Genomic DNA, 23,331 nt, shown 5'->3' with positions numbered 1-23,331 from the left:
CAAAGAGAGAGAGAAAACAAAGGACAATAGTCCCACTTCACGGGACACAGTAACACAAAACCTCCTGTCTCTGTCACTTCCCACACTGTGGAATGAAAACATACACCGTCATGTGATAGACAACAATCCCACGACTGCAAACACGGAGCAGGAATCCTAACAATCTGAGCCAGGAGGTCTCTGGTTCAAATCTTGCCTTAGCTTCAGACTCACAAGATAACACTGTAACATACCCTCTCTGGGTAAAGCTTGGCTGAGATCTTCCACATAAAGCTACAACAAGATGGGATGGGGTGAATGAACCAGTTGGGTTTTATAGATAAAAAACTGACAGGCAGACTTGAAGACTGGGGGTTTTTTTGCCAATATAACTAAGCATTTGTTCCTTTCTCCTTCATATGTTCATATATGTGTGAATTGCATGTGTGTGGGGGGGTGAATCTACTCTTCACTCCCAGCATACGCCAATAGTCGATCGTCTTCTGTTTGAGGGTGGGTGGGAAAGATGGAACTATGAGATAGGACTAATGCGAAGTTGGCTAACCTTTATCACGGCAACCTCATTCACCTTCATGCCTAGCTTGTTGGTTTTCTGTAGACATCTGGTTGGCCGTTATGGGAAACAGCATGCTGGTTAGATAAGGCAGTCTTCGGTCTGATCCAGAAGGGCTGCTATGTTATTATGAACCCCTATTCTCTAAGCCTCAGCAATCACCATGTCTGTACAGTATCTGCCATAATGGGATAATAATATTTGCCTACCTTACGGGACTTTTGGAGGGATTACTGAGATAGTGGGAAGTGCTTTCAACACTTCAAATGCACTACATACGTGCAGGTTATTAATATTCTGTTGCCATTGTAGTGAGGGAAATGAATTCTCTGCTACTTGGCCTTAGTAGACAAGTTTTTGTTGTTCCAATTTTATTATTTATTCCTTGGAAGGGCTGTTGTACCCTAGGGCAACAAAAATTCCTAAGCCTCCAATTTCTGTTGTGCGTAATTCTTACCTTGACATGAAAACAAGTCCTCTTGGTACTCATATTGAAACAGTTGTTTTTACGCTTATCTTTTTTCCAGATAGCTTTTTCAACATCCCTTACCCAAGCTTTTTTGTTTTGTTTAGGCCAACTGCAAGCAAACGCGTATTGTGAGAACCCGGACATTGTATTAATTGGGAATAAAGCTGACCTGTCAGATCAGAGAGAGGTCAATGAGAGACAAGCGAAAGATCTAGCAGACAAATACGGGTAAGCCCAGTCAGTTATGGGAATCTTAACATGAATGAAAGGCTTTAAGCCTCCTTAAAGCTCTCCTATGAAAGGCAATTAAGTGTATACTTCAACTTTCTAACTAGCATCCATGGTCATGCCCTAAGGCTTCACATAAGTTTTTCTCTCCTGGGATGCACAGTACTTCTAATCTGTACTTTTTTAAAAAATAAAATAATAAGTTGGTTAGTATTTGGAATTTTAATGAAGGTGCAACATGTTATCTCTTTTATACCTTGCGTTCCTGCATAATCTGGTGGGACTGAGTCTTTGTTTTATCTGGTACAAAAGTCTCCAATGATAGTTTTTAAAAAAGTTTCAATTTCCACTCCTATTATGTAGGGGGAAGAGCAGGACAAAGTCAAAGCAAGCCTTTTTAGGCATGTCTAGGGAATGATCTGAAGGTCTATGATGTGGTTCTGTTGATGTAAAAGCAATTTTGTATTGAGGGAAGACCACCTGGGATCTGTGGATAAGTTGTCCCTCGAAGGAAGAGCTGGGTAGGCATTTTCGTTAATGACCCCATTTTTAAAATGTCCCATCTGACAAAAAATGTTTGGTGTTTTCCTCTGTTAGCATCCCATACTTTGAAACGAGTGCAGCTACTGGCCAAAATGTGGAAAAAGCTGTGGAAACGCTCTTGGACTTGATAATGAAACGTATGGAACAGTGTGTTGACAAGAGTCAAGTCTCAGACACAGCCAACGGAGGAAGTTCAGGGAAGCTGGCATCAGCAAAATCAGAAGAGAAGAAATGTGCATGTTGATTTAGCTCCTCAGACAGAGGGGAATGAACAAGAAATTGTCCTATCCGAAAATAACAGACCCGACCAACCACCAAATTCAACCCTGGAAGCCCTTGTGGTCCATATGGGGCAGCTGTTGTTGTCTTAAGCAAGGCTGATTATTTCTGATGCTGAGAGAGTCATGCTTCCATGCTTCCCACAGATGTTATCTGTACAATGTCATCTTCATAGAAAACCCAAAGGCCCTCATTCTTCTCAATGCAACCAGGCCAGTAAATAGAGGAAAGCCTTGCTTATATTGGGGAGAGAGTTGTTGAAATGATATATGATAAGACAATGAATCACCCTTGTAGGCCCATGCAATCACTTCTAGTCCTGTTGCCTTCTATTACAATATACATTATGCATTTGCTACAGATGGTTTATAAAAAGCAAATGGATATTAATGTAGCTTATTATAAATGTCTTTGTATTTTTATTTTTTTGTTAATACCAAGCAGTCATTGCTGTTACATTCAGCTGACTGATGTCCCTGATGAGCTCAGAATATTGCATCCTCTTCCAGGATAAAACTGAGGACCTGTGTAACATTGGAACTGATGGCCAAGTGGAATTGGAGGGGTGTGGGCTAAAAGAGGAAGGGGATGTCCAGGAATTCTAGCACAGTGGTGGGAAGGAGCAGGTGCGTACTGCAGTGAAGCTTTTTTCTCTAAACCAAAAGGTATTGTCCATGCTTCAGACACCAAGGCCAGAATTGTCTCCCAAGAACATGGGCAGCAGAATGACAAAACGCTTTCTCTGGTGACTTTGTAATTGCTTTAAAGGAGTCTCTTTCCTCAGGTAAAGAGAAGACAGGTCCATATGAATGCAGTTAGCCTTTCTAATTAATCCTCTTCCCTCAATGCATTATTTTTTTATTTTTGTTTTACAAGTGGGCCACCTAATAAATGTAAAACTGTTGAATGTTGATTTGAAGAATGGAGCATCACAAAAGCAAAGCCTTGATTAAATATATGATATATGGATGGCACTTGGAAGCATTTTAAAATTGGCAAGTAGGCTTAGGAACAGAGCAACAAAGGGTGATTCTGTTACTGTAGCTATGCTGCCAACTGTTGAGTGGTGCCAAATTGTTCTTTAAAGCCAAATGTTGTGGTGGGGCTGTGATGTATTAACACGTATCTTTTGAAATAATAATTTTAAAAAAAATCAGCTGTGTACCATTCCTACATAGTGCCATGTTAGAACAAAGTATATATTGGTAAAGTCCTAGAGCAATATGGCTGCTCCTGCTTTGGCCCTGAAGCCAGCAAGATCCCACGGGGAAAACTGGAGAAGAGACTTTAAGCACCACGTGGTCTTTGCTTTATGGGCCAAACTATTGTCCTATAGTTTTATTTGGGATTCATGCAGAGGTGATCTTGTGCAAGAGGATATCTGGGCAGCCCAGTTAATGTATAAAGCTGAAACTGTAACAACATGGAGAGTTGGAAGATGACGTTAAGAAGAAATGATACAGAGGAGTTAGGCTTGCTTGCCGAAAATGATACTACATAGATGGAGAATTCTGAGGTGCCTGTTCTGAGATCTTCCCCCTCCATCCCTTGCTTATTAAGATGGCTCAGTTGATGAACTCTTGCTGCAGAGCCCCCAAATCCTGAAGCCAGCCCTAGAGGGCAATATGAGTATATGGTAGTCTGTAAGAAAGAGCTATTGCACTAACAAGTTCCTCAAGGAAGGAGGAAAAGGTGTGTGCTTGGAAAACTACAGCTGCTAGAATGCTGCACGTGGGAGATTCTACCTGACCTGCAGCAAGCAATTGACAGGATGTGTCTTTCAGAAAGAAAGAAAAACCCCAGTGGTATTTTTAACAGTTCATAAAACCTTGGTAGCTATGCTTTTGGAATTTTATATTTTTGCATGCTATTTTTTGGTGAAACAATATACCACATGTCTGGTGCGTGGGCTGTTAACGGTTCAGTGCAAGAGCAGCTTTTCCTTCCTTTCCATCTCATAACCAACTTTTTTTTTCTTCTGAGGACCATTAGCAAGACTTCTCAAGCACCCTCTCTTAGGAAGCCCAGCTTTCCTCCTTTTTTTCCATGCTGCATTTACTGTAAAGTCCCTGCAAAATTTCGAGATGTCTTATTCAAGAGAACCCCTCTGTACTTTTAATAGCTGCATGTTGGGGGGATTTTGGCAAGCATGGTTTCCTATTAAGGACTAGGGTCCAGGGTTCCTATTTTTCCTCTTATAGTGGAGTGGAGAACCTGTAGACCTCCACATATGATAGCTGGAGATCCATGGGTTCCCCATTTCTGGACATCAGGGTGCTAAAAGCTGCCGAATCCCAAGTGAAGTCTGTTGTGTTTGGCATAATAAGAGTCTATATGAGGTTTTCAGCAGCATCTGTGCAGATTTCATTCCATAGCACATCACTCCTCTTTGGTGGCACCTTCCTGGTGATCCCACCTCCACCTCCACCTCTCATCAGAGCTGGAAATGAGGAGGAGCAGAAAGTGTCAGAATGACACCAGGTACCTTTATGAAGGAAACTTATCTTGCCCTCACAGTTCTTCCATTGGCTGCTTGACAATATGAGCCTACGTACAACAGAATACTTAGAACAGGCCATCTGTGGTTCATTGATCAACAATTGCCAGGGGCATAGAAAAGTTGGTATGAAAATAAAGAGGTAATTCCAGGCTTCCTTCTCCCCTTTTTAAAAATGTTGAATAAAACGATGGAGTCTCTTGGAATGAGTGCAGTGAAATGTAGCTTCATTTGGTGTGTGCTGGCGTGGGAGACATCACTTTTCACTGTCCCCTGTAGCATCCAACAGGAATGCTACAACTCCTCAGGCGCTTTTGAGGTGCTTTCTTTTAATGCTTTCAAATAATCGGCCAAAGCATTCCCCAATCACCTCTGCAATATGGCTCCACAAGCTTGATGAGTTGTTCATACTTAATAGATGAGGAGAGAATTAACTCTGCCCTGGTGTCCCGGGAATATCCATTTGCCAACTGCAACAGCATGGAGGAGTTTATCAATGTGGCTCTGCATGGCGGTCCTTTAAGGATAAGTCCTTGGAGGAGGGGAAGTGCATCCAATTGGATTCATTTGAGAAAATGGAGTGTTGCAGAGTGGTAACAGGCATGTGGTGCACCTAAAAATGGGTATTCGATCAATACTTTCTGGGGAAAACCCATTCTCTCCAAAAGTGTGCTTGTAAATTTGCCTTAAGGCCCTTGTCTTAGATCTACCAACGCACTGACAGCTAAATTCACACCAACACTTAAAGCTGGTGTGGTATTGCTAAAGAAGGCATAAGGAACCTCTGGATGTTGTGGGTATATACCTCTCCCCCACTGCCACCAGCATGACCATTAGTCTGGGATAATGGGAGTTGGACTCTCAACAACATCTGGAGGGGGGACAGGTTCCCTGCATCTGTGCCAGAGCTGTAATCTGAAGTCTCCTTTTCCTAGAAAGCAAATGGTAGTCTACTGTGAAACTGAATGAAAAGAAGAACCCAGTTTTTTTCTTGGTAATCTCCTTGCAGCTCCGCATTAGGATCAGGTACTTTTGTGGGCCAGATGTGGAACCTTCTGGAGCTTTTTTCAGGAGCATGAGTCTTGCATGGTTCTGTCTGCCTCCCCTTAGACATTTTTTTTTTCTTTATCTCATTCCATCACTTACGTTGGGAAATGTCAAGCCAGGTAAAACATAATATTGAGTCAAGCTATGTGTACAACAGTTATAGAAGTGAAATAAGAAAAGCCAGGGACAAAAATGAGTGGGAGTTGGGTAGGGCCCTGCTATCATGTTGCAAGCGAGAGTGTGTGTGTTCTGCAAGAAACACATTTTTATTTTGACTCTGCTGTAGTACGACCTGCCTTCTCATTTCATATCATCTATATAAGACAAGGCCTGTACTTGGGTGGGGAGATTAGGTAGTCCCAAATAGTACAGAATTCTTGCACTTTAAAAACAAAATAAAACCGAAACATTCCTCTCTCCACTCGTTCAGAGAAAGGCAAGTTGCATCACTTATGTTCTACCCTTATTTTCATAACACCAATTTACATAGATTCTTTATGTATTTACAATTTACATAGATTCTTTATCTCCTTTAACTGCCTGTCCTCCCGGCACAATAGGGCTTTCAGTGTAAATAATTCAAGGTACTTTGCCTGAGCATATTTATTGAAATGATCCTTTTCAGATTTTGTATCCTTTGCCTTCCTGACTTAACACTAGCAACCTTCTAATTGATCAATTGCTTTTTTTTAAAAAAAAAATGTTTTCTCTGTTAGATTATTCTGAGCATGTTTTACGTTGATCTATGCGGCAGGTCTGTACATGTTAAAAGATTTACATTCTTGAACGTGGACGTTTTGTATTGTATGTCTCTCAGTAGACTGCGATGCCAGCATAACAATGTCAGTCATTACTTTGTTGTACCAAAGTACCTGTGGCTTTAAAACTAAATATCTATAAATATATATATATTATATACATACACATTGTCAACTTTTATTAACTAGTGTCTGGGTTTGTACAATATGGTCAAGGAATGTAATCTTGTGGTTTCATATCTGCACTGTCCTTTTGAAAATTAAAATAATATGTTTTTAATCAGTGTTGGGCTGTTGGAGCGCAAAATCAGGAAAGAGTGTGTGTGTGTGTGTGTGTGTGTGTGAGAGAGAGAGAGAGAGAGAGAGAGAGAGAGTGTTTATTATGTTTTACAACAGTGTTGGGGAACCGCAGACCTAGCGCCCAGTTTTGGCCCAGCAGGCCTTTGTATCTGGCCCTCAGAACTCTCTTAAGGCCACACCCCTTCTCCCTAGGCCACACCTCTCACTATCCCTGCCTTACACCTCAAATTATTCTTTTCATGACTGGACTGTGTCCTTGAAATCTAATATGCCTCTTGCTTGGCTGGATGAAGAACAGAGAGAGATGTGTGAGAGTGTTTAGAAACTAGCCTACTATATGTGCAAAGGTAAAAAATGCATTTGATCCACTAGCATTTGACACCTGGCAGGCTGGGCAGAAGGCACTGTGACAGTCAGACTGAAAAAGATTAAGACTTCAGGGATGCATTCCAGTCCAGCAAGTGTGTGGCTGGGGAGAGAGCGTGGTCTGCAGAGAAGAGCCAGATAGAGAGGTCTGGAAGATGGCTTTTGGCCCCCTAGGCCTGAGGCTCCCCAATATTTACTTAGGGATTATTTGCAATTTAAGGCCCCCCGACTAACATCAGTTCTCTGGGCAGCTTGCGGATCAAAGAATAAAATGCAGTGCTCATCATCAGTTTCCACTGGCATAATAGGACTTGGGTTTCCTCTCTTTCCCCGGTGTGCCTCCCAATCAATCAATAGATCAGTGTTTATTACAGCAAACAGCCAGCATACTAAAACCAGAATTTCTGCATAGTTTGCCTCCCAGTCGTCTCCAGAAGGTCCCCCAACCTCCCAGATATGATTTCAAGGGCACACAGGAGGATGGAGGGGACAAGAGGAAGAGGATATGTCGTTACATGCATCCAAGTCCCTCACATCAGCAGGTCTGCAGCACTGGGTATGGCCCAGTATGTACACATGCAAAACTCAACAGCAGTAGCTGTCATATGGTAAGCCTATGTTGGCTGTACCACTTCAGGTGGAGTCTAATCTAATGGTCCATTAAAAAAATTCCCTGCTGGTAGAAAATTGGCATATCTTCCATTCTCCTCCTCCCCTCCATTTTGCATTTTACCCATATCTCTATCCCTATCTAATGGAATGAAATTGCCAAGGGTGGGATCTTCCATAAGACACAGAGTTCCCTTACATCCTCAGGTTGCTGTCTTGAGCATATTTATACTACCTAGATTCGGCCAAATAGAGCAGGATTTGAGGGCATGAATAGCTCATCTCTCATCTTTCAAGACTTTTGCAAATTTCCAAAATTAGTTTCCAAGCCCTGAGCCTGGAGGATTTCCTTGGCATCTTCAGTTCCAGGAGATTTCCCCCCCCCCTCCCTGCAAACACTTCAAACAAAGCTTAGCCTCTTTAGTGTATGTGGTTTTAGGGATTTTAAATTGCTGGACTTTGCAGCAAGATTGCTTTAGAGGCAGCTGTTCTAAACTTGGCTCGTAATGAAGGGTTTTTTGGTGGGGGGGGGGGCAGAGGAGTTTCAGTGGAAGAACGTGGATGTTTGCCTTCCATACATTTTCCAAATTCAGCTGTGTTGAATGGCAGGCTACCAGTACTATCTGATGTTCTAATTTGCCAGATTTCTGATTCCTGGGGGCAGCTCAGCAAGCTTCACGCTGGGATTACTCAATAAGTCATGAGCAAGTGTGTAGGAGAGCTGCTTGTAAATCTTTAATAGCAGTAGCGATTCCAAAGTTTCAAATGATTGAAATGCATTTAAAACGGGGAGCATCCAATGTTTCTATTTGCCTCTGAAAAACAGATGGACGTATTTGAAAGTAGGAAGTCAATAATATGGGCCATATGTTGGATTCAGGTAAGGAAACTTCCCTGTTGGGAAAGGGTTAAATGTCTCCCTCCTTGAGCACAATTGTCGTCCCTGAGTAGATGCTTTAGAATAAAAATGGAAACACCACACCATCTGATTTTGGGATGTCCCCATGTAAATTTGGCCCTAAACCTGGAATGCCATCCAAATTACTCAAATCCATGACTCAGAAAGTGCAAACTTCTATACTTGCTTCAATGCTGCTGTTAAATCATATACCTGGACCAAAAAAAGGGGGGGTCAGGTTAAAGCAGAACAGCTCATCAGACACAGCATGAAGGATGTTTTTGAGAAGATGCACTCCAGTAGGTTTTGCAGTTTGTAATTTCAAATGGAGTCTAATTAAATAAATCACTTCCTCTTGACAAGAGTGCAACACAGCTGGTAAGGAACCAGTTGATGCAATGGAGAAGCATAACCTGGGCAGACCTTCACAACTTGTGATGGTCCCCACTGGCTCTCTAAGACACAAAGAATTTGGGTTGCGTGGTTAATTTGTACATCCCTACCTGTAAGTCTGTGTGTACTTAGAAATCAGTCCCACCAAACTTGTTAGGGCTTTGTTCTCAGTAAAGGAGTGTATAGCACTGAGCTACAATGATTTCTGCACCAGAACTGTATCATAAAGAATAAGGTTCATAGCTCCATCATAGAGTGGCCTTGCATGCAAAAAATAAAATTAAAAAATCCCAGGTCCAATCCCTGGTGTCCCAAGGTAGGGCTGGCTGGGAAAAGCTCCATCTTAAATTCCTACAGAGACACTATTGAAGGAGCCAGGCAAGTTTCTTGTTAATGCCCTAAGTACGGGTGGTGCTGTGGTCTAAACTACTGAGCCTTGGGCTTGCCGATCAAAAGGTTGGCAGTTCGAATCCCTGAGATGGGGGTGAGCTCCTGTTGCTCGGTCCCAGCTCCTGCCAACCTAGCAGTTCGAAAGCACGTCAAAGTGCAAGTAGATAAATAGGTACTGCTCCGGCGGGAAGGTAAATGGCATTTCCATGCGCTGCTCTGGTTTTGCAGCTTAGTCATGCTGGCCACATGACCTGGAAAAACTGTCTGCGGACAAACGCCAGCTCCGTCGGCCTGTAAAGTGAGATGAGCGCTGCAACCCCAGAGTCGTCTGCGACTGGACTTAACTTTCAGGGCTCCTTTACCTTTACCTTTACTAGTCATTAGTATAAGAAGGGAAGTTGCTTTGTGCCAGAGGGCAAATGGGTAGGACCCCTCCCTCATTGGGCTGGTAGTGAGAAGGACAAAGGCCAGAGTTGTGTGTGAAGTGAGCAAAAAGCAGGCTGCAGGCAGAAGCTGGGAGTCAGAGCCATGCTTGATTCCAACAAGGCTGTGACTATGGGAGAAGCAAGGCCTTACAATTTAAAACCCCTTTAAAAAATAAAATGAAAGCTACAGTGGTTGCCAGTTAGTTTTGGGGTTCAAGATGCTCACCTACGTTTAAAGCTCTAAACAACTTAGAGTCCAAATATCTGAAACATCTTCTTTCCAATGGACCCTCTTGTGTTAAGATCAGCAGACGAGGTTCTCTTCATAGTTCCACCTCCCTCAGAAATTCAGAGTATCTGTGGTCCAGGAGAGGACATTCTCTGCAGCAGCCCCTAAGTTGTGGAAGTCCCTCCTTGCAGAATGGCATCTGGCACCTGCACTGAATGCTGAAGATGCACCTTTTTCTCCTGGCACTTGACACTCGGGATGCTTAATTTTAGGATCCACCCTATTTTTGGGATGGCAAGTTGTTTTAAACCGTTTTTGTGGTGCATGTTAAATTGTAACCCGCCCTGGTACTTCAAGGTGAAGGGCATGCAATAACCTTCTTCCTCTTCCTAGTGAGGATCAGCTTCATCAGACCTCCATGCAGCATGAATAATGTTCTGAAATTTATTCTGCATGAGTTAATGAGTCAAGGCAGTGAACATTCATCACTGGTGGGGAATAGCCACAGAGCTACAGTCAATAAATAAATAAATAAGAAGCTGCCCAGTCTCCCCTGAAGCTCCCCCTCCACATCTGACTCCACTTCTTTCATTGGACAGCCATCCTGTGGTTCCATCTGCATTGACATAAGACCAAACATGATGTGATGGATGGAGGGCGGAGGTTGGGTAGACTTCTCTCTCTCTCTCCTATGCATCATATTTTGAAGAGTAATCCATGAAATGAAGTCAACAAACTGGGATCCTTCTGGTGGATCTGCAAAAAAAATGGCCTGTGTTTCCTGGAGATGCTTCACTTATGGCGTCTGGAAATCATGGTGTATGGTGTACTTCCGTCAAGCCTGGTGAAGAAGAAGATTACAGGTGAGCCAGCTACGGGTAAAACATAACTTTGTGCAAATGAATCCTGTGCCAGTACTCTGCAGTGAGTCAATAGCTTAAGAATAGCCTTAAGAACTGCCGTCATCATGCTGTATAGAATAGATCAATGGTCCATCTAATTCAATCGACTGCTTACCAAGATGGTCCAGCTTCATCCCCCAGGGAGATTTGCTAGTACAACCCAATTGAACTATCTACCTGCTCCAGCATCTTGTAATAATTTGATAGCTCAGTTGGTTAGAGTGTGGTCCTGATTAACACCAAGGTTGCAGGTCTGATCCCCGTAGCAGAGGGTTGGACTAGATGAGCCTCGGGGTCCCTTCCAACTCCGATTCTGTGATCAGTTGTGAATACTCTCTTTGAAAATGGAAGCTGAATCTAGTTTTTGTGGACAGTAGTTATTAGAACTATCTGGAGAGAGAACTTGCCCAACTACATTCATTTTTCAAGGCAAGCCAACCATACCTGAACGTGACATTCTGAAGGTGAATTTCTGGGCCAGTATTATGGGGAACATGTGGCCTTCCAAATGTTGGACTCCAACTCCCAGCATCTCCAGACAGCCTGGTCAATGGTCAAGAATGATGGGAGCTGTAGCCCACCAACATCTGGAGGGTCACAGCTTCCCCACTCCTGCATTGTAGCTTTGAGGAACCTTTAGACGTATGCAAGTGACTGGAGACCAAAGGCACGCTCAATAATGCCTTCCACCATTTCTAGCACAGGAGTTAAGAGACTGAAGAGCAAGCAAGGAAGATCTGATTCAGATCTCACATCTGCTATAAGCTCAATGGGTGGCTTTATGGAACCCGCTCTTATCTTAGCCTTTGGGCATCTTCTGCAATATGCAGGCATCAGAGGATTGTTGTAACCATTACTGAGATAAAGACATGCCTTGAATATTTGCAAACTGTCCATAAATGTGAAATGCTACTAGGTAGTAGGTCTGCCCTGGAACCATCGAAAACTGTTGCACATGTTGTGAAATATTCTGTTCTCTGCAGCTACATTAAGATGTAACACCAGATTGTGGCTGGGCATTGAATCTGAATCAAGTTCAATCTAACACCTCAGTTGGAGCTGGGAGAGGCCCCAGGTCTGAAATTCTGGAGAGCTGCCGACAGTCAATGCAGACCAGGGATGGGGAACCTGTAGCCCCCTCAGATGCTGTTGGACTCTATCTCCCATGATTCCCAGCCAGCACGGGCAATGACCAGGGATGATGGGAGTTGTGGTCCAGCAACTTCCAGAGGGTCTCAGATTCTCCATTCTTGGTACTGAGCTAGTTTGACTCAGTAGAAGGCAAGTTCCTATATCCCTGCTGGTGCTTAGAATTTGAAGTAGAGTACAGGCAGCCAAGGACAGAAATCTCATGCCAGCATTCCCCATTATTCTCTTTAGCCTTGTTCTTAGAAGCCAATCTCTCTCCCTGCCTTCCAGAAAGCAGAGCAGATGGACTGCTTATTAATAACCGAGGAGAGCAAACCAAGTGGCTGGCCTGTAATAGACACCCACATGCTCTGCATCAGTCAGAACAGAAGGATGGGCAAGAGAAGTCCTTTCGATGGACCTCAGATGAACTAACAACAGATCGCAAGGCAAGAGCTGGCATCTTCTTCAGCAGAGAAAGCCACACTTGAGAACCAATCAGCAACTGAAAAGCTGTGGTGAATTTGCATGCAACATCCATCAGCATGGCGGGCCTCTCACACACATTCATTTCTACCTGCCCTTTTGAAATTGAATCAAGAGTTCATGCGGCTTCAATGGCAGCCTGCAGGCAATTTCACATGTGTTTCATTCGGATGGCTTGACCGAAGAACACATCATGCCAAAATGGCACTGAGGAAAACACCCTTCAATAGCTGGCCGAGGCCAATAAGCAGTGGGGTTTGCAGAGTTCCTAACAGACTGTCTGAGTTTGGACTGTGACAGCAAACAAATGTTATCAGCTGCCTTTTAAAGATCTTGCCACTTTGTGAAGAAAAACGTCCCTTGGTATCTAGGCTATGAATTGCTTCCTCACTTAATAGGTTGCCAGCCGGAATAGAGCGCAAAACACCAGATAGTTTCAATTTTGCATTGTGCCCGAGCAGCTAGCTCCGTCGCTGCTCACAATGAATTTGATCCCTGGTACATCTAGCTTGAGGGACGCTGGTGGCGCTGTGGGTTAAACCACAGAGCCTAGGACTTGCTGATCAGAAGGTCGGCGGTTTGAATCCCTGCGACAGGGTGAGCTCCCGTTGCTCGGTCCCTACTCCTGCCAACCTAGCAGTTCAAAAGCACATCAAGTGCAAGTAGATAAATAGGTACCGCTCTGGCAGGAAGGTAAACAGTGTTTCCGTGTGCTGCTCTCATTCGCCACATGACCCGGAAGCTGTACGCTGGCTCCCTCGGCCAGTAAAGTGAGATGAACGCCGCAACCCCAGTCGGCCACGACTGGATCTAATGGTCAGGGGTCCCTTTACCTTTTAGAAGGATATAATCCATTCAGTGATGGCAGTGAATGTCTTGTGTGAATGTCTGGAGGTGGTTGGAGGGTGGATGGCGGTTAATGGATTGAGGTTGGATCCAGACAAGACAGAAGTACCACTTCTGGGGGATAAGGTTGTGGGCGGGTGTGGGGAATTCCCTGGTCCTGAATGGGGTAAATGGGTGGCCCTACAGGACTAGGTGCGCAGCCTGGGGCTAGCTGTGTTTTTTGCTATGGGTGAAGCCTCAAGAGCGGTGTCATTGAGGCCCACAGCCTGTATGTGTACATAAATCCACCAGGGTGAGGGTGTGCCAAACTGCATACAGTGGTACCTCGGGTTACATACGCTCGCCAGAGCAGCTTCGTCACGCTGGCCACGTGACCTGGAAGTGTCTCCGGACAGCGCTGGCCCCCGGCCTCTTAAGTGAGATGAGCGCACAACCCTAGAGTCGGACATGACTGGCCCGTATGAGCAGGGGTACCTTTACCTTTACTATGCCGAGAACAGAGAATATGTGGCCCTCCAGATGTCATTGGACTGGAATATCCATCATTCTTGACCATTGACCATATTGGCTGGCACTGATTTTCTGTAGTGAGGGGCCTTTGCAGTGCCAGAAACAAAACATGGTGTAGGGGATGCTTGATGCCACATGTTTTCTTTTACTCTATTTTTTCCATGCTTTCTAAAAGCTCAGAAATTCACAACCAGGAGAGAGATGCGGGGAGGGGAAGTGAGGTGATCCCAATACACTGCTGCTTAAATATCCAAACAAAAAGCAATTGCATAACAAGAAAACTACTGGATTGCTTTTTTTAAAAAAAAAAAGTCTTACTTTGCTGAAACAGCTTTAGAGGCCTTTGGTCTTGACTGGCTGGAATAGAATTCCACTTTGTACTTTAGTTCTTTGTTCTGGAAGTGGGAGGTAAGAATACACATAATTTATTTCATCCGAACGCAAAATATTAAGCTAAGTCAGGTAGAGCACATGTCAACCTCATTTATCTAAATGGTAGTGAAAACTTTCAACTAGACAATAAGCTTGGTTAAATGATAATACAGTGGTACCTCGCAAGACGAATGCCTTGGAAGACGAAAAACTCGCAAAACAAAAGGGTTTTTCGTTTTTTGAGTTGCTTCGCAAGACGGATTTCCCTATGGGCTTGCTTCGCAAGATGAAAACATCTTGCAAGTTTGTTTCCTTTGTCTTGCGAGTTTGTTTCCTTTTTCTTAAAACCGTGCATTCACTTTGAGGAGCAACTCATAGCATGCAGTGTGGTAGCCTTTTTAAGGTTTTTGAAGATGTTGGTGCTTTTTGAAGCTTTTCCAAAGTCCGTGCTTCACAAGACAAAAAAATCGCAAGACGAAAAACCTCGCGGAATGAATTAATTTCGTCTTGCGAGGCACCACTGTAATAATTTTATTTATTAAATTTACGTGTTGCGTAACCTCCAGGTTATAGAATCTTCGGGTTACGGCCGCAGCAAACCTGGAAGTGTATATTTCCAGGTTTTCCTGCGCATGCATGCGCAGAAGTGCTCTGCACATCACATGCGTGCGCAGAAGGGTGCCTCCGGTTATGAAGTTTTTGGGATACGGCCGGGCCTCCAGGACGGATCCCGTTCGTAACCAGAGGTACCACTGTACTGCCCTACATCTGAGGATCACAGGGAAGTTTACAATATAAAAATACAGAAATCCATAGCATGGCAACAAATGAAAACAACACCCTCCACAGTTTGAAAGGCCATACATTGTTTAATAAGCCAAAAGCCTGGGAGAAGGGGAATGCTTTCGCCTAGCGCCTAAAAGATGTGCAACAAAGGCATCAGGCAAGCATTTCAGGGAAGAGCATTTTGCATAGTGTTAACAACGAAGCTGGGTGCTACCAGGAAGGAGGAAATTCTGATTGTAGGAACTGTTAAGTTAGTAACGCTCCAGGACTCCTGCAATATTTGAGATGCTACAAACCCAGTTAGAGGAACAAAGAGCTGGACCGTCTAATTGCCTATAGCAAAACTCTTAAAACTCCACTGGTTCAGAATTTCATGTACAGTGGTACCTCGGGTTACATATGCTTCAGGTTACATACGCTTCAGGTTACAGACTCCGCTAACCCAGAAATAGTGCTTCAGGTTAAGAACTTTGCTTCAGGATGAGAACAGAAATCGTGCTCTGGTGGCGCGGCGGCAGCAGGAGACCCCATTAGCTAAAGTGGTGCTTCAGGTTAACAACAGTTTCAGGTTAAGTACGGACCTCCGGAACAAATTAAGTACTTAACCCAAGGTACCACTGTACTATAGAAACCCAGGAAAGTTTAACACAGCTTTTGCACCAATGTGCTAATTTACCAGTTGCTCTGAACTTTCTCTACGAGGGAGCATCAAAAATACAGTTCCACTGCAATGGTTTGAAGTTCCACTGTTCAAAATTACTTAGCCTGCTTAATGAGGAGAACCGCTCTCAGTTGTGCAAGAAAAAGCAACTGTAGATTTGTAGAATAGGACCACAACATTACCATAAACACTCACACACAGTAATTTCTTTACCTTTGCTTGGAGTATCTCAATCTTTTCTTTCAGCCCTTCTATTCTTTCATCTTGATGCTTCAGTTCGTTGTTCAGTTCTTCAATCTAAAAAGAAAATAAAATTGGAGAAATACAATTAGTAACAAAACATACCGGATGCAGTTTTGTTATATCACATCCACAGAGCTATGAGAGTAGCTTGGTTTGCACGTCACTTTAAACCACATATATACTAGTTTAACCATAGTTAAACTTGGTTCAAGGAAAGGCTCTGTCAAACCATGGCTTAGTTCCCAGCAGCATAGCAGCAGGAGCAGAGAAGGACCAAAGTGCCCAGGATTTTAGCAAGTGTGCATCAGCACACTACACACCATCGCCTTAAATCCATAGTTAATATTAACTATGGTTTAAAGTGATGTGCGAATGAAGCACTGTTTTGTGGTTCCTCACTTCTATGAGTATATGACTGGGGTAGATTTCTACATTGTCAGCTTTCTTAAGAGTAGAGAGTACATGACATGAGTACTTGTAGGGTCGCGTTCTCTTTGCATGTGCAATATTTGAATGTAGATTTAAATCCATTTGGCTGAGTTTCCACCAGTGTAATCCAATGACCCCTTACTTTTCCTCTGCTCCAAATACAGCTAAACTAAATGTGGACTCTGTATGGCAATTAGCACCACAAGCTAGCCGTTCCGTGCTTTTAGATGTGTCGTTGTAACATTAAAATATATAGGCTGTCAGAAACTGTGTTTGTGGAAGGGGGTGTTATTGGTCTGCTTTTGATTTTGTTCTTGCTTTTATTATGTATTTTATGTTTTCATTTTGTATTGTTATGTTGCGAACCACTCTGTATTATTCAGATGGAGGGCAGCATACAAATTTAATAAATATATTAATTACCGTATTTTTCGCCCTATAGGACGCACTTTTTCCCACCCAAAAATGAAGGGGAAATGCGTGTGCGTCCTATGGGGCGAATGCAGGCTTTCGCTGAAGCCTGGAGAGCGAGAGGGGTCGGTGCGCACCGACCCCTCTCGCTCTCCAGGCTTCAGAAAGCTATCCGCAAGCCTTGCAAGCCTGGCGGGAGGTCCCGCGGGCTCGCAAGGCTTGCGGGCAGCAGCCTGCAGCCCACAAGCTCGGGGGACAGCGGGGAGGCGGAGCACCGCCACCCCGCTATTCCCCGACCTGGTCTGGAGGCTGGCGGGGGGGGGGTAGAAGCAAGCTTGCTTCTCCCCCCCGCCAGCCCCACAAGCTCGGGGGATAGCGGGGAGGCGGAGCGCCACCACCCCGCTATTCCCCGACCTGATCTGGGGGCTGGCGGGGGGGGGAGAAGCAAGCTTACTTCTCCCCATCGCCAGCCCCACAAGCTCGGGGGATAGCGGGGAGGCGGAGCACCGCCACCCCGCTATTCCCCGACCTCATCTGGAGGCTGGCTGGGGGGCAAAGCAAGCTTGCTTCTTCCCCCCCCCCCGCCAGCCCCACAAGCTTGGGGGATAGCGGGGAGGCAGAGCGCCGCCACCCCGCTATTCCCCGACCTGGTCTGGAGGCTGGCTGGGGGGCAAAGCAAGCTTGCTTCTCCCCCCCCCCCGCCAGCCCCACAAGCTTGGGGGATAGCGGGGAGGCAGAGCGCCGCCACCCCGCTATTCCCCGACCTCATCTGGAGGCTGGCGATGGGGAAAAGCAAGCTTGCTTCTCCCCCCCCCGCCAGCCCCACAAGCTTGGGGGATAGCGGGGAGGCAGAGCGCCGCCACCCCGCTATTCCCCGACCTCATCTGGAGGCTGGCTGGGGGGAGAAGCAAGGTTGCTTCTCCCCCCCCGCCAGCCCCACAAGCTTGGGGGATAGCGGGGAGGCAGAGCGCCACCACCCCGCTATTCCCCGACCTGATCTGGAGGCTGGCGATGGGGAGAAGCAAGCTTGCTTCTCCCCCCCCCCCGCCAGCCCCACAAGCTCGGGGGATAGCAGGGAGGCGGAGCGCTGCCACCCCGCTATTCCCGGACCTGGTCTGGAGGCTGGCGGGCGGGGGGGGGGAGAAGCAAGCTTCTCCCCATCACCAGCCCCACCAGCTCGGGGGACAGCAGGGCAAGCCGCTGCCCCACGGAGGCTAGAGAAGCTGTCCCTGAAGGCAGAAGAGGGAGACGGAGCGCTCCGTCTCCCTCTTCTAGCTTGGGGATGGCTGCGCAAACCTGGGCGGGGAAAAAAAATTTCCCTTGATTTCCCCCCAAAAAAACTAGGTGCGTCCTATGGGCCGGTGCGTCCTATAGGGCGAAAAATACGGTAAGAAGAAGATGGCGGTGACGACCTAGGGTATTTTGAGCAACGGGGATTGGGCCAGTGCCATCAATTGTCTCCACAGCAAATAGATCCTTGCTTGCCAGCCAGCTGAAAAACTCAGACTTCACTGGCTATAATCAAAGTGACAAAATGTTCCTCTCCAGACCTCATCTAAACAGATAGAGTACATTCAAGTAGCCACCAGCTATCAAAACCAATCAAACTCCATTTAAGCAAGCCTTTCTTAGCGCTGAGATAAATGCAGTCTTCGTGGCCATGGTGACCTATTGGCCAAACTAAGTTAAATAAAAATCCGGAATGAACTGTTTCTGCAAGTCTTCCCAAGTAAACAGGAAGTGATATTGTTCTTTGACAAATCAAAGATGTGGGATCCTCCGCAACAAAATGTACATACCCTTCAAAAGGATACTCCATTCCTTCGCCCCTCTGTTGTGGTTTTCTATTGTCCCCCAACAGTCAGCCAGCATTCCATGGCCAGCGAGAATCCTCATTTCTCACTGGGGGGGTTTTCCCCTATGAGAAAGGTCCCCCCCCAAAAAATATTTTTTGTTCACCTGCAAACCTTGAGGATTTTCCAGATCCACCAATATTTCCCACTTTTGTGTGTGTATTTTGTTGTGTTGGTTTAGCTGCCTAGAGATCCACGCCCGGAGGACCAGTTTGCTACCAGGGTATGATTAGAAGGCTCTAACCTGTTGAATCACACCGTGTAAGCTTTGGTGCTGCGAATAGATCATGTGCTCCAAGTGGCTAATTTGCTCCTGAAGTGTCGAGATCTCTGTCTGAACTTTCACACAGCTGGTAGAGAGAAGAAGGGAAAGTAAGGGCGGTTTGCATGTTGGAAAATCACTACAGGGTAGAAAACTGAAGGTTAACAAAATCTTCATGAACATTATGGCTAGGAATCACAAAGTGAGATGGGTGCTGTTACGTTCAGGTCTTGCTTGTGAGCTTCCCATAAGCAGGGCTTTTTTTCAGCTGGAACTTGCTAGAACTCAGTTCCGGCATCTCTCCAGTGGGCACCATTGCCATTATAAGAGATGGAGGTATTCATGGCGAGTTCCAGCACCTCCGTTTTTTAGAAAAATAGCACTACCCTTAATCATCTTCTTGGCCACTCTGAGCCCAGGATCCTGGACTGTGACGAGCCTTTGGCCTCATCCAGCAGGTCTCTCCTTGTGTTTTTATAGATGCCTGGCCTATTTTTAGGCAAGGGCCCAACACGCACAAAATATAATGTTTCACTACTATTGCAAAGTTTGTACTGTCTTTGCTATTCAAAAGCTAAAGAAATGCTCATAGAAGGGTGTGTTTTTTTAAGTCATGTGCAAACCTTGAGGTATCTTCAGCATTCGACATCATCTCATGTAGTTTCTTCTTTAAACAACGTTTCTTTTCTTTCAGTGTTTTCTTCTCCTAGGAAACAGCAAAGTCACAAGGCTCTCACACTCGAGGCAATATTGTGTGTTTTTTATGAATAAAGAAGTTTCAGGGTTTCTAAGAACGGAAGGTTGCCAAAGCTTTAATCACTTTGCATTTCCTATTTCTGCTTTCATTTTATGTAATGGTCGGAATTCAACTGCAGCATAATGCAGCAAGCCCCCTCCCCCAAAATGCTGAGAATCATTGCAGAAGATCTGCCCAGGGCTACACATAGGAACTGAGTCAGCAACTAAAGGCATAATGTCTCTGTACATATGCCTCTAGCTAGATCCGAATAAACCACCTGCTTAGCACATAACACCAACCCAAGGTTTATTAAATGATGGCTTGGATATATGTTCGAACCCAGCCCAGCAAGTCAACTATGGTTAAGAGTCACTTGCATGCACACAAAAGCTTATACCAAGAAAAAACTTAGTTGATTTCTAAGGTGCTACTGGACATTTTATTATTTTTTATATATTTCGACTGTGTCAGACCAACACGGCTGCCTACCTGAATCTAGAGCCATGGAAGGCACCTTGTTGAGCCGCATGAAATGGAAGTCCATCAACCTCACAAAGAAACTTACACAGGTACAGACTGATATCTCTTTCTGACTAAATGCAAGAACCTGGACATTATACCTAAGGGTCTTAGAATTATGAACCCTCTACAATCCACCTAGCCTACTGAATATGCAATGAAACTATGCCATACTTTCTCCAGGTATCTGAAGAAGTGTGCATGCACACGAAAGCTTATACCAAGAACAAACTAAGCTGGTCTCTAAGGTGCTACTGGACATTTATATATATATATGGTAAAGGAGCCATCATCCCAAACATTCAGCGGAAAAATAGAGTGTCTTGCAGGGAGAGTTCTATTGTAAAAAGTTGGGGTGTAAATGAAATAAATACGCAATAAATATGAAGAAAGAAATATATGCTGGGCTGTTACCTCGCTCAGAAAATCTCTCCTAGCAGTTGCAAAGCAGGGAAGATTAGCTGAATGAGATTATTACCAGCAGAAAGACCACCTGACGACTTCATAATAGGCTTGCCAGTTTTCCTCTACTATTTTCCATTGGGAAGAAGCCTTCAGAACTGTAGCAAAGCACTACACATTTAATTATTTCACATTTAAAAGTCGTCTCAATCTGACTCCTTGGCTGAGACTCTATTAATGGAATGTGATCCCATTGACTTCCAAGTTAATAACAGAACAGATGGCGATGCTTGGATTTTAAGTAATATGTTCATTGCAATCACTTCTCATTGCTAATCACTATTTACTATGAAGGAGGTGGTGATTGTTCGCTGGCAGTGCTGGAAGGATTCTGCAAAAGGGTTTTGCCAGCGTGCTTGAACGATGACAAAGAATGAGAATGGTAGGCGTTTGTAAGTTCCAAAGCTCTCTCATAAATGGGCTTCTTTCTACTAATTACCAATGGAGCAGCAAGATTTTTCAAAAAGCAAATTAAAGGCTCCTATTTGCACCCTTGTTAGAAAACAGATTCTCAGCCCTCACACAGCATTCCCCATCGTTAGAGCACCTGCAGACACAAGCTGAGGGCTGTGCAAGAATTCTCCCACAACCAGGAAACTTGCAAATATTTGTAGTTTTCCATTTCCGTTGCGAAAATTGCATATTCACTGGTGCAGAGAAATATATTTAACAGGCAGAGAACAATAATCAGATTCTTAGAGGGGGAAATACACACACAACCCCTTTCCCCAGCAATAGCTTGTCCAACCTGCTGTGCTCAATTAAAAGTATTAATAATACAGATGTAATGCTCAAGCAACAATCTACAGCTTTACTGGTTAAAAGGCAAACAGCTGCACATGCACCTTTAGTTAAAAGGAAAATGTACATCCAGAACAGAGGTGGGGAACCTGAAGCTTAACTCTGGCTCCTATCATTCCTGATATACTTTTTAGACATTTTTAACTCTAACACTTGTTGTTGTTGTTTTCATTATTTACATTTACATACCACCTTAATCTTCCAAGGATCTCAAGGTGATGCAAATTGTTCTCCTCCTCTTTCATCCTTACAAAAAACCCCGTGAGGTAGATTAGGCTAAGAGATGGTGACTGGCCCATGGTCACCCAATGAGCTTTGGGGTTTAAATTGTTTTAGAATGCTTAAAAAAATTAAAAGTAGGTGCGTTTGCCTCCTGAGGATCACCTTGCAGAGGAAGGTTGGGATATGAATTCAATCAATGAAATTATTTATCCTGTTTCTATGTTGTCCTCTGTTCTTGTCACAGTAGCAACTAGTCACGCTGGGAGAGGGAAGGGCCATTCATAGCTACTTTTCTGCCTTGCATGATTTCATCAAGCACTACTCACATGCTTTCAGTCCAAAAAAGTTGGGAGGGGGGTTGTATGTTTGTTTTTTTGGAATCTAGGACTCCTAAGAAACTTCTAATACCAGTTACATGTTTGGAAGGGATTGTGGTGGTGGTATGATTTGTCTGTGCTCTTGCAGAATGAGCAGCCTGCACACATAACTGATGAAACAGAATCTCACCTCTTCCATCCTTTGCACCCGTTTCTCCAGTTCTTCAATCTGGACGTACTTCTCATGCAGTTGCACGTTCAGCTGACTGAGGTGGTCCGTGCTTTGCTGCAGCTTTTGTTCTTGCTCAAGCTTGCGGGCCTGCGGTACGAGAGGAGGAAGCGATGCTCAGAGGTCCACAGGCAACCGACTTCAGTTCGTTTCACACATTACAATCAACCACAGCTAATGGTTTGCTTTGAAAGCAACCATCTGTGCAGTTTTGCTCATCTCCAGGGCAAACGAACCGCAATATCTGGCTTAGTGTTATGTCCGAATTGGGAATCCTGGTATGTTTTGCTTGAACAAAGCGCGATAGGTAAGCCAAGAGCAAACTTTGGTTACAAATCGCAGTTGGTTGGGCATTAAACAACTATGATCCCTGGTTCTGAACAACACCCAGGCCTCGCCCACATTTCCACTTGTCTGGAATTTTCTAGGCATGGATATGAGCAGTTTTGCCTTTGACCTGCTGCTTTCTCCAGAAAACCTGCTCTTTAGTGCGAAATCTGAACTCATGGGTGCTGTGCTACCAACTCCTTTCTCACTACCTATTCAAAGCAGCCGGCAGTCACTGCTGACCATTGCAAGATCATACCTTCATTACGTGAATGGCCCCTTCGTGCCTTTTCTTGAGCTCTTCCGAGCGCTTGTTGTAGTCCTCCTGGAGTTTATGCGACATGTTCTTCATACACTCCACACCTGCTGCTCTCAAAGCGTCAAGCTGGAGACGACCAATATACACAAATTATTCATCTAGGATGTTGTTGACCATCCAGTTCCAACAAGTCGGGGTGGATGGCAGTAGTGTAAAATAGATGCATGTGTAAAATGGGTATATTAAGATGAAACAACAGCAAGCAAAACCCCTGTAATATTCCAAACCATTGCTAGACAGCATACCAGGTTAAAACACTGCCTTAAAAATCAAAGGAAAGGGGGATTTGAAACTTGCTTTCTGTGGTTATGTGATCAAGAGCCCCATGAGGAACATGGTCACCCAGCTGATTCTGTCATGTTGTTACCTGCCTCAAACCTCCTGCCACAAGTTGGGTATCTGGACACGTCTTGGGAAAATGGCCTCACAGGCCGAATTTGGTACATGGGCTGGAGCTTCTCCACCTCTGCTGTGTCTCATCTGTGAGGGATTCTAGATTATCTCTGTTCCCCAAGGCAGCTAA

The 23,331-nt window shown here is 44.7% G+C and overlaps 2 protein-coding genes across 8 annotated transcripts in view; one reads left to right on the top strand and one right to left on the bottom strand.

The window, feature by feature from the left end:
* Positions 1-6,654, top strand: part of RAB27B (RAB27B, member RAS oncogene family) — a 125,139-nt gene extending 118,485 nt beyond the window's left edge. For all 4 annotated transcript variants that reach the window (XM_083702965.1, XM_083702966.1, XM_083702968.1 and 1 more), the window contains 2 exons: positions 1,127-1,250; positions 1,848-6,654. In XM_083702965.1, coding sequence (XP_083559091.1) covers positions 1,127-1,250; positions 1,848-2,037 — 314 coding nt within the window. In that variant the 3' untranslated portion in view covers positions 2,038-6,654. The remainder of the gene's footprint in view (positions 1-1,126; positions 1,251-1,847) is intronic.
* Positions 6,655-8,360: 1,706 nt separating this feature from the next.
* Positions 8,361-23,331, bottom strand: part of CCDC68 (coiled-coil domain containing 68) — a 31,551-nt gene continuing 16,580 nt past the window's right edge. For all 4 annotated transcript variants that reach the window (XM_083702907.1, XM_083702908.1, XM_083702910.1 and 1 more), the window contains exons 6-12: positions 22,749-22,874; positions 22,124-22,252; positions 19,497-19,579; positions 18,856-18,961; positions 15,889-15,972; positions 14,175-14,251; positions 8,361-10,825 (exon numbers count right to left, since the gene is read on the bottom strand). In XM_083702907.1, the coding sequence (XP_083559033.1) occupies positions 10,777-10,825; positions 14,175-14,251; positions 15,889-15,972; positions 18,856-18,961; positions 19,497-19,579; positions 22,124-22,252; positions 22,749-22,874 (654 nt within the window). In that variant the 3' untranslated portion in view covers positions 8,361-10,776. The remainder of the gene's footprint in view (positions 10,826-14,174; positions 14,252-15,888; positions 15,973-18,855; positions 18,962-19,496; positions 19,580-22,123; positions 22,253-22,748; positions 22,875-23,331) is intronic.

The sequence above is a fragment of the Podarcis gaigeae genome, assembly GCF_964106915.1.
Source record: "Podarcis gaigeae genome assembly, chromosome: 11".
NCBI classification, from domain to species: domain Eukaryota; kingdom Metazoa; phylum Chordata; class Lepidosauria; order Squamata; family Lacertidae; genus Podarcis; species Podarcis gaigeae.
Note: the sequence above shows the minus strand (reverse complement) of the source record. Positions and strands in the feature narration are given on the sequence as shown.